General features: G+C 41.9%; 1 protein-coding gene across 1 annotated transcript; it reads left to right on the top strand.

Annotated features, from left to right (window-relative positions):
• The first annotated feature begins 1,367 nt into the window (after positions 1–1,367).
• Positions 1,368–7,799, top strand: plvapb (plasmalemma vesicle associated protein b). The gene is made up of 10 exons (XM_079574830.1): positions 1,368–1,427; positions 1,539–1,784; positions 1,993–2,169; positions 3,009–3,099; positions 4,023–4,224; positions 4,541–4,760; positions 6,622–6,771; positions 6,852–6,971; positions 7,582–7,668; positions 7,746–7,799. Exons 1-10 carry the CDS (start codon positions 1,407–1,409, stop codon positions 7,752–7,754), a joined length of 1,323 nt encoding a protein of 440 aa, XP_079430956.1. The 5' UTR covers positions 1,368–1,406; the 3' UTR covers positions 7,755–7,799.
• Positions 7,800–10,205: the final 2,406 nt, after the last annotated feature.

Raw genomic sequence — 10,205 nt, 5'->3', positions numbered from 1 at the left:
ACAGTTAGCACTGTTTATTCTCACGGGATGTATAGTAAGGAGTCTGTTTACATACAGTATTTACAGTGAACACTGTTCATACTGCACACTATATAGAAGCACACTTTATAGTGTCTACCTGTTGTTCACATAAGTTGTAACTATGTTAGAAGTGGCATTTTCCCCTTGTGCTCAGTAGAGCTGTCTGATCATATTTTTTCACATTTGGCTTTTGTTTGCCTTTTTTATATATATTAAATACTTACCAGTGATTCACACTCCCATCATTTCCATCTCTTGTGAGGAGTCAAGAAACTCACATATCAAAACAGAAAGATGTTTTTTATCTTTTTGTCACTCAATTGAAACAAACGCTTTAGACAACACGACACGTGCCTTTCGAGAAGAGCAGCATCAACAAATCAAATAAATGAATAATCAATGAACCTTTAAAAAACGATTAATGTTCTTTATGGAGATATCCTTAGCTTCCATACTTCCTTGCTTAAAGGGGCTAGATGCAAGTTGGCCATTTTATACTCACTACTGCCACCTCAGGTCATGACGGCACTTCGGACCCGAAGTGACACATTTTTGAGTGACTGGAACATGCAAGGGGAGGAAAATATATATTTTTAACATTTTTAAACTCCGCATAGTCCCTTTAATCTGCTTAAAATTTAATTAACTGGTCGACAAATCAAAATCCTGCGCAGACTAGTTGAAGTCTGAAATAATAGCTATTATATATTAACTCGATGGTGATCCGTCTGTAGCCACAGTTGCCTTGGGGCTCCTAAACTGCGCCTACTGCCCAGCAACACATTCACCTGAGCAAATAGCACGAAGATCAAATATACAATAACCAAAATCATAGTGGCAACTGGCAAATTGTAAAGGCTGCACTTCTTTAGGTGCTATAATGATCAAACAACGAAAGTACGAGTCTCCTTTCTATTGAATATGCGTAAAGTTTGCCAGGTTTAAAACATAAGATCATGAGCCTAAAAAGTGCTTGAATTAACAGGTGTTATGCTGATTTTGAGCTGTTTTTTGAATGAAAATACATGTAAAATAAGAAAAGAAAAACTGAAAGTCAAGAAAAGACATGCTTGTTCCATTGGTAAACTTGGTTTAAAATCAGAAAATCAGCTTTAATTCAGTTAATTTGAGCACTTTCAATCCCTTTTCATCTCTTAAGACTGTTATTCCCAGTGTATATGGATCTGCAATCCTGTTGAGAAAAATTGTGTGTTTTTCCAAAATGGTTATTAAAAAGTGATCATTTTCCACTGGAGAGCTTTTATTATGGACAAGGCTGGAGTGGCACATGCAGACTGAATGTCCAGTGGCACGGAGGAGGAGGGGAGCGGCATGGGGCTGGTCCAGGATGCAGGGGAAGTGTGTCTCCAGCAGCGTTTATAAACATGGCCCTGTGCGCTCCTGAGGTCAGTTTATACATCGCTACACACCAACCACGTCACCACTACCAGACTCTTCTGCTCCAGCCGAGAGGACAAGCCTGAGAAGTTTCTTTTCCAGCACCATTTCTCCCTTAGGCCTCCCCACACCCCGCTGCCACCATTTCGCCCCCGACGGCCATGTACAGCTCCAGCTACTCCCGGGCCAAGCTGGGCCTGGACACACGGGAGCCGCTCCACCGGCCCAAGGGCAAGAGCTGCGGGTACTACGTGAAGATCGTGTTCTTCTTCTCCTCCCTCATCCAGTCGCTCATCATCGTCAGCCTGGTGCTGTTCCTCATCTATGGGCAGCCGGAGAAGAGCGCAGAGGAAAAGAGGGTCATGGTGAGTCGCTTGGGTTTATTGGACCGTCCAGTTCTCTCATGCCAGCTGAGCGAGGGCACAGAAATAAGCAGCACTGATTCATTACTGCGTTACTGGGATTTTTCCCTGTGTAGAAGCTTTTTCCAATGTATTATTATTTATTATTTATAGAGGATATGCCCGCACGGCGAGCCTAACTGTTGATTGCGTTTTGTGTTGTTTTCTGCAGGAGCTGGAGCAGAACTATAACCGCCTGAGCGAGATCAACATGCAACTGCGGAAGGACAAGGCCGACCTGGGCACTCAGCTCGGGGCCAAGGCGGCGGAGAAGGCGGCTGTGGAGAAGGAGCTGGAGACCGTGAAGGCCGCGGCCAACACCACTGAGCAACAGCTGAGGAAGAAGCAGGTCAGTTGTTTTTTTGTTCTTTGACCGCTGTAAGTTTCTAAAATGAATGCACTTCGATGTATCTGGAGCTGAATTTATGCCCAAGTTATGTTTTAGTTCATTCTATTCAGAGGGGATGATTAGGCGATTGCTTCCATACAATTTGTTAATAGATAGTCATTATGCTTGCTTAAATAGAGGCATTTACATTATAATACAGCGTGTTATATAGACAAGGACTAAATATGAGTCTTTGTCTATATAACATGCTGTATTATAATGTTTGAGAACTGATAATGCGCTAATAACCTAGTTTGCTATGAGTTTTTAAAGAGAATGTCCGGGTTGCTTCAGGTGCTACTCCCTGCAATCTAGTTTTTGGCTAATTTAGAACAAAAAAAAATGAAGTTTGGGCAATTGCTTAGAACTAATGTATGCAGTTTATGCCGGATCCAGTTCTTTTAAAGACCTAGTTTAGAACTGGTGGGTGTTAGAATGCCAGACATTTCCTTCCGTGGTCCTCTGCTGTAGATGATTTGATAATATTTCATGGACAGCCATGTTATTCATTCAAGCGTGCATTTGTTTCAGTAGTGTGAACCTGCCATTTAACCCAAAAAAGATGAAATTAAAGCTGTTTGCTCACATGAGATTACTAGAACTCTTTACTTGCTTTCATTTGTCTTCCTTTTTTCCTCCAAACCAAACAATCGGGCGCTCTTCACACTGTTTATTCTCCACATTATACAGAGGGATTATTTCCTCTGGCATTGTTGCCGCTTTCCTATGGGCCTTCAGCGCTATAAAACAAATGATCCACAGCGCATTAATCTTCCTGAATGTGTTTTGTCCATTCACAGAGCGACTACGAGAAGCAACTAAGCATGATGCGCGGCATGGTGGGGCGCTGCAGCACCACGCCAGTGCAGCCCATCTTCAACCCTGCCATAAGTGAGTGACCGCCAGACCCGATGTAGAAAACTACTGTTCAAGTGTAACGTGTAATGTGGATATTAGGGCTGGGACGAAATATCAGATCGCAATACTTTGTGCTGCAATACCAAGTATCGATACTTTCTCTAGTTCTGCAATACTTGTGTTGAGAGGCATTTTTATCATGAACTCCTTTGTTTTCCAGTAACCGTTACACAGCACTGTGTTACAATTTGTGTTGATGCACTTTTCAATCTAACACTCGCAAGACTTTTTACCCATTTTAAGGTTAACATTTTACTTGTCATAATCACTTGCTGTATCGCAGCCCTAGTTGATACACAGTGGAGCAAAAGTTCAGGCACCCGGATCACAATTTCTTTCTTAATGTGCATTTCCATTCAAATCAGACTTTATTTAAATCTTTTACATTTTCAAAATATCATAAAATGAGGCCAGAGCAAACATTTGTGCACCGTGCAGAGTATCACAGCTTTTAATCCTTTTCGAGGCAGTGAAGTCAATTCTGGTCAGAGAGATTTGTGCCTTTTCTTCCTTACTAAAGTCTTCCAGAACTACGAGATTTCTGAGCTGAGCCACAGATCTTTAGTGATGTTTCGATCAGAGACTGTGAAGGCCAGGGGTTATGTTGCAGTTATTGGCACAGGGAACAAGAAGGAAGAATGCATGGATTCAATTCATTTCCGACAAATTCTGAAGAAAAACGTAGCACATCATCTGTTAAAACGCTGAAGAAACCAAGCAAATGGTTTCTACAAATGGGCAATGATCCTAAGCACAGCTAAAATGATTGTGGACCTTTTATAAAAGTGGGTTGCCAAGTCTAATACTCGCATTAGCAAGAAGTGATGACAAAAAAGCTTTACACTATAGTTGTCAATAAAACATGCGTGACAAATTGTCCCCCTTGTGTGTTTTAGGCGAAGTGAAAACGCTGCAGACCCTCAACGCTCAGCAGAAGGCCATGATAAACCTGATCCAGGCCAACTTCACGCAGATGGTGCAGTACCTGAGCCAGGAGCGGGACACGGCGCTCAAAGACAGGGACACCCACCACCAGGCCGCCATCTCCACGAGGAGGGAGAACACCATGCTGAAGGACCAGCTCACCCTCTACTCCAGGTAAACAATTTGCAGGCCGAGACGGAACGCGTATTCGGCAATACCGTGATGAAACTTTTCTTTGTTTGGATTTGTGGGGGTTTCATGAGTGAAAACAGAACAAAAAAGATTGTGTCGTTTTGCGATATATCGTGATACGTCTTTAATGTGATAATGCTATCGTATCGGAAATCATGTATCAATATTCATTGGTAAACAACTCGATTATAAAAAAATAATAAGAACACAAATGTTGTTTAACTTAAAAATAGTATTGTTAGTGTTTTGATTGGCTTAAACTTAAAAGTCCTGGTAAATGTATTGTCTTCATGTGCAGGAAATGTAAGGAGGACTTTGCCCACTCGTTGGACGGGATCAAGACAGTGACCAGCGAGTTCCTGAACAAGATCAACAACCTGTTTCCCCACCAGCTGACCTTCCACCTGTCCTGCTCCAGCCAGGCCGAGCAGATGGAGAAGATCCGCAGCAGCTGCACCAACCTGTCAAACGACGTGGAGAACAAGTTCCAGATCTACCTGGACCGAGTGGGAGATAAGGTGTGTGCGAGCGCTCCGCCCTTTCATCATCCAGTTATTCATCCTTAAATGATTTAGAAACACTTATAATAAGGAACACCTATAAAGCATTGCCAAACAAAGGTTGATCATGAACAAACAATTTTCAAACAATGAATGAACAATGAATTAATGTTGAATAAATGTTAGTAAGTAAGGAGTTAAAGCAGATGCAGCTTTGTAATCAGGCTGATGATATGGACAAAATTTCATATTTCGATATCTATGCAAGATATCTCAATATCGATACGATACGATATAACTATGGGTCAGGTGAAAACCAAGCATTTTTCAGAAAAATAATAATACAAAAGAGTGCAATTTCATTGAATATTCATATCTCATAACAATATGGGCCCGATCTTGAGTCTCAAAACGCAGACGATAGCGTGACATTTTGCGCTCAGTAGAAGCACTTTGTGATCTTTTCACTCCAGACTTAGCGCATTTAAGTGGGTGGAGACACACATTTTCCTCCAACCAGATCGACTCCGCCTCCAGGAGAGCGGTTGTGTGGGAGTGGGGGGTGAACATGTGCTTTTGTTTTGCTTCGCGTTCACGCCAAGCGCGGCCGATCCGCGCCACAGCGGACGCTGTAGCTCTTTTTCTCTCGAGACGTGAACATGGTTTAGCTCACGATGGGGTAAATAAAGTTTTTAGTTTGACCTGTGAGAGCCTAAGGCTTGAGAAAGAACGCAAGACAGCGCAATGTAAAGGAGGAAGTGAATGTCAGACGTGTTTTCATCAGTGCAGTCACCTCCTCTTGTGACGCCCCCTCACAGGTGGCGGAGGTGAATGGCACATATAGCGCCACCACTCGGAAAATAATTCGCCAAGAGCCTGCGCCGCCCCGTGCGCCGCCACAAGATCTGGCCCTAAACCTTTCAGCCCTAATCTGAAGGTACTTGCATGGTGCCTAAAAGTGTAAAACAGATTGTAATTATTATTATTTCAATTTATCAGCACAAAAACATTAGGGCTTATTTACTTTAAATTTCATCTGAACTTACTTTATATCACACGCACTGTGTCATATTTTGGATCTTGTTGCCAAATACAATGCTCCTAATGACCACACGGAAAATGCTATTTTGCATTGTGGACCCAACCTATTTAAATCTCATATTTGGCTGCTATATCTCCATGGAGACGAGCTGGAGACGTCCCGCTGGCAGTAAAGTGTGGTCTGAGTAGAGATGAGCTGCTCACAGCAAACACATCGTTGTTTATTCATTTCTTCAGTGTTTTTCAATGATAAGATATCCGTCATATTAAAGGGTGAAACGTTGCCTACAAATATCGTTAGTGTGTGCTGAAGTTACCCTCTCTGTTTTGTTGCCCCCTCAAATGTAGCTCATTTTACACATTCTCAGTTTGTGAGGCCGATGACACGTGTAATCATCTTTAAAATGAATGTGTTCCAATGCACATACACACGACACATTCATCAGCTAATAAAGATAAGTGAGCCAGATTCTCCAGACATCTTCAGATTTCCTGACCAAGTGGAATTTTCCAAACTGTGCGGGGCATAGGAAGTCTGTCCCCCCCTGGAGGAAGTTGAGTCTGTCTCATTCCTGATGAATGTGACTAAAGAGACATTTGTCCTCTGAGACCAACCCAGGGTCAGAACTGTGAGCTGTGCAGGTCTGCTGAAACAGCTCCCAGAAATATGCAGCTCAGCAAATACACCCTGCTTTTGTCTAAATAGCAAAGCATGCCAACAAAGGCTGGTCTCTAACAGATACGGATTTTTCAGGCCTAGAGGTTTTCAGGAAAGGAGGGAAACAATATGATAATTGATAATCTTCTTACCATTATTGAAACACTTGTGTTGTCACAGGTGGCAGCGATCCAGGTCTTCTCGAGCCGTATGGAAGTGCTGAACACCAATCTTAATTCAGATTTGAAGAAGTGTGAACGTACCCGAACGGAAGACGCTGCGGAGGCCAGCAAACAAGTGGAGCTCAAGCAGAAGGACCATGACATCAAGGTGCAACAACAGCTCTTCATCTAACATGAGGCCCACATTTGCTTTATTGTATGATAACCTTGTTTGATGTTGGTTTGCAGATGGAGAGGTTATTGATCGAACAAAACCGTCTGAGGGACCAGAAAAAACTACAGGAGGACAGTCTGGCCTTGAAGGAGAGTGAGCTGACCTCTACAAAGGCTTTGCTAGCAAACTGCAAAGTAAGCATGTGAAACATGGTCAAATATACTTCATGTTTGGGTCACACTCAACTTAACTGAATGACTAACAGCAATGTTATGGTAAAGTAAAATACTAATAAGTAGTTCATACTCATAAGCAATTTGATGTTTCACACGTAAGAAGTGAAAAGCGTCTTTGAGTGTCCAGAAAAGCGCTATATAAAACCATCCATCCATCCATTTTCTTCCGCTTTATCCGGGGCCGGGTCGTATAAAACCGATGCATTATTATTATTATTATTATTATTATTATTATTATTAATATTATTATTATTATTATTAATATGGGATAAAAATAATGCTGTGTAAAATACGACAAAAAGTCAACTTCATGAATGGTGTGTCGTAAACTACAAGATGATGAAAAAATGCAGCGCAGAAGAGACGATGTTTAGTGATAGGGTGGAGTCTGGTACATAGAACACAGCAGTAGCAGAGGCAGGAAGGATGGTCAGGGTGAGATAACAAGGGAAACCATTTACAAAGTCAAAAGGTCACTGAATGAGCAGGTTTAACCCTGGGCTGTGTAAACTATAGACAGAACAGGCTGTACGAACAAATGTTTATGTGTGACGCTCATGTGTTGCAGCCTGGACCTAAAACAGGAGGTTTCATGGCTCCTCCTGCGCAGAACAAACCCTCAGTGGGAGCATTAGGGGTCGGCAAAACACCCACGGTAAGCCCTTTTTAACTCACTACACTGTTTCACTTCTGTCTTGCAGCTTGAAAGTAACAGCTCTTTTTGTGTTGCAGGTGAGATGAGATGCAGCAGTGCAGTCGACCCCCCCGCTCTGCTCAAAGACTCAAGACTGCTCACATCTCCATCATTCCTCTAGAACCTTGTGCATACCAGTGAAACTGGAGTGTTTTTAACTGAACAGCCGTCTTTAAAATACTCAATGGTGAATGTATATACATATCTGTACATAGTGTATGTATTTCAGTTATATTTCTATTGTTTGGAGCTTAAAGCTCTGATGAAAACACTGTGATGAAACTTGTGTTCTCCCTCAGGTTTGTGTACAAAATGGTCATAATATTGTTGTAAATAGCGTTATGTTTTACTTTAAATGATCTATAAAAGGAGACAGAGACATCTTGGATATTAATGTGCATTATTTTAACTTAATAAACGTTTGCCTGTGCACTTGTACCATGTGTATCAATCACTCAATTTTTTTAATTTATATAACGCTTTTCATACATGTCATGTAACACAAAGTGCTTTACAGATTTAAAAACATTCTCTCACACCCACCTCCTCCCACAAATACAAACACATTGTCGCATTCACATTCCCCCCACCCACCTCCCCAGAGACAAACCAAACAAGCACATCACACACACTCAAGGTTAAACAATGGATGCAATGGACATAAGGCTGAGGTAAGGCTGAGGTACAGAGAAACCAGGTGAGGAAACACCGTCCAAGGAGCCGTCTGCATTGGGAGCGGCCCCTCGGCTGCAGCCACAGGGCCCCACCGTAGTGTGGCTGGACAAGGCGTATATCTACAATGATATACACAATGATGTGTATATCATTGTAGATCAACAAAAATACTGCTAAACTCTTTACTTTTATTCTTCTCATCAATTACTGGTCAAATGATGGTTGCAGGCCATCATGTATCTACATCTGAACAAGGAAGTTTTAATGATCTGAATATCCAATAAAAAATGAATCTGTGGTACGTATGTATCTAGGCCTTGGTATTCCATCACAATATAGAAATGACACTTGGCGTTTAACAGAATATGCTTCTCGTCACGTTTAATTCTAATTTGATTTACTCTAAACTCTAAATTTCCCACTGATACAGACTGTAGGCACACTTTGTTCCAGAAATAGGATGCAGTAACACACTGAGACCAATAATATTTTATTGTTATTTTTACGATCCCTTTTAACAGGCACAGTAGCTATTACTTTAAGTGTCCTCACGTTTTAGTACTTCCCTTTCCTCTCACATGTACAGAACGATCTATGGACTCTTCACTCAGGACAAGCTCCTGTACCTCGAATCATCCATTATACTTCTAAATCAAACTGCTCAGTGCCTCATTTTCAGCAGAGTTTAAGTCAAATATCTACCCACTGAGCTACTGTTAACCAACCAGAGGCCTTTATTCACACTAAACTCTTTCTATACATTTACCACAAATGAACCCTTGCTCCATGACAGTGGTGTGTGCTGTGGTCCAGTGGTAAAGTTGCAATGTGGCAATGTGAGGTAGTGGGTTCGATTAGTGCCTGTGCGATTGTCCTGTGGGTTGCTGTACTTTATCCGTACTTTTGCATTTTCAGTATAATTAATGCTTCACAGGCACTGTTCAATCTTAGTCCATTTTAAATAACCCAATACAAATGAGAGCTCACAACTATAGCGCCTCTACCTGTACTTTGAAAATGAGTTTTCATGGTACATGCACGCATTCTCCACATGACACCCAACAAAAACATATAACAGCTATAGATGATGTACAGCTGTAGATTTAAAACAAGGAATACTGTGATTTGATGTTTTCATTATGGTTTTCTTTCCTCATCATATCAAACGACTGCCTTGACAGTTGCCTTGAAACTCAAAATGCATAAGGCCCTCAGTCTGAGACCTTTCACAGATAAATCTGAGAGTGACAGGTGAGCGGGGCTGTCCTGAGGAAATCCGCTGTTTAAGACGGTTCAAGTGTTTTTCTGTTCAGGGTGTGACTGTTCATGACCGCACAGTCTGTCAGCATCATCATCCCACAGCACTCATCGATCTAACACAGGAAACCTACCGCTGCCACAGGAGCAGGCCTCAATAGGCTTCAAGTGCTCAGGACATCTTTAGATTCTTGTGGAATTTCACATGGGAACAGAATGTGACGGGTCTAAAAGGGGCGGGTCCATACCTGACTACTGGTATACTGTATGTGTGGTGTTCTCTAAAGTGCACAATGGGTAGAGCCAGCTAGAGTTTGAGTCCAAAGTTTTGACAATTAATCCAGCATGTTGTGTCTCTCTTTGTGGAGTGGATGGAACCCCCTAACCCCCCGCCTTAACCGAGCACATTTTCTCCAGTTCGACTTGACCCAAATCTTCTTGAAAAAAACATAAAAAGATAGATGTAAATGAGGAGGGAAATGAACCAAAAAGAAGCATAAAAAAAGCGACAAACACGCAAACAAAACAGGCAAGGAATTTGACAGCGTGGCGAGAACGCGAGGAAA

The sequence above is a fragment of the Gobius niger genome (assembly GCF_951799975.1).
Source record: "Gobius niger genome assembly, chromosome: 17".
Taxonomy (NCBI): domain Eukaryota; kingdom Metazoa; phylum Chordata; class Actinopteri; order Gobiiformes; family Gobiidae; genus Gobius; species Gobius niger.
This window is presented reverse-complemented; position numbering and strand designations above follow the sequence as displayed.

Coding starts and splice junctions, on each gene's coding strand:
- plvapb (XM_079574830.1), top strand. CDS start 1,407: ATGGCCCTGTGCGCTCCTGAG. Junction 1,785..1,992: donor CAGAGGAAAAGAGGGTCATG/GTGAGTCGCTTG, acceptor TGTTTTCTGCAG/GAGCTGGAGCAGAACTATAA. Junction 6,972..7,581: donor CTTTGCTAGCAAACTGCAAA/GTAAGCATGTGA, acceptor CATGTGTTGCAG/CCTGGACCTAAAACAGGAGG.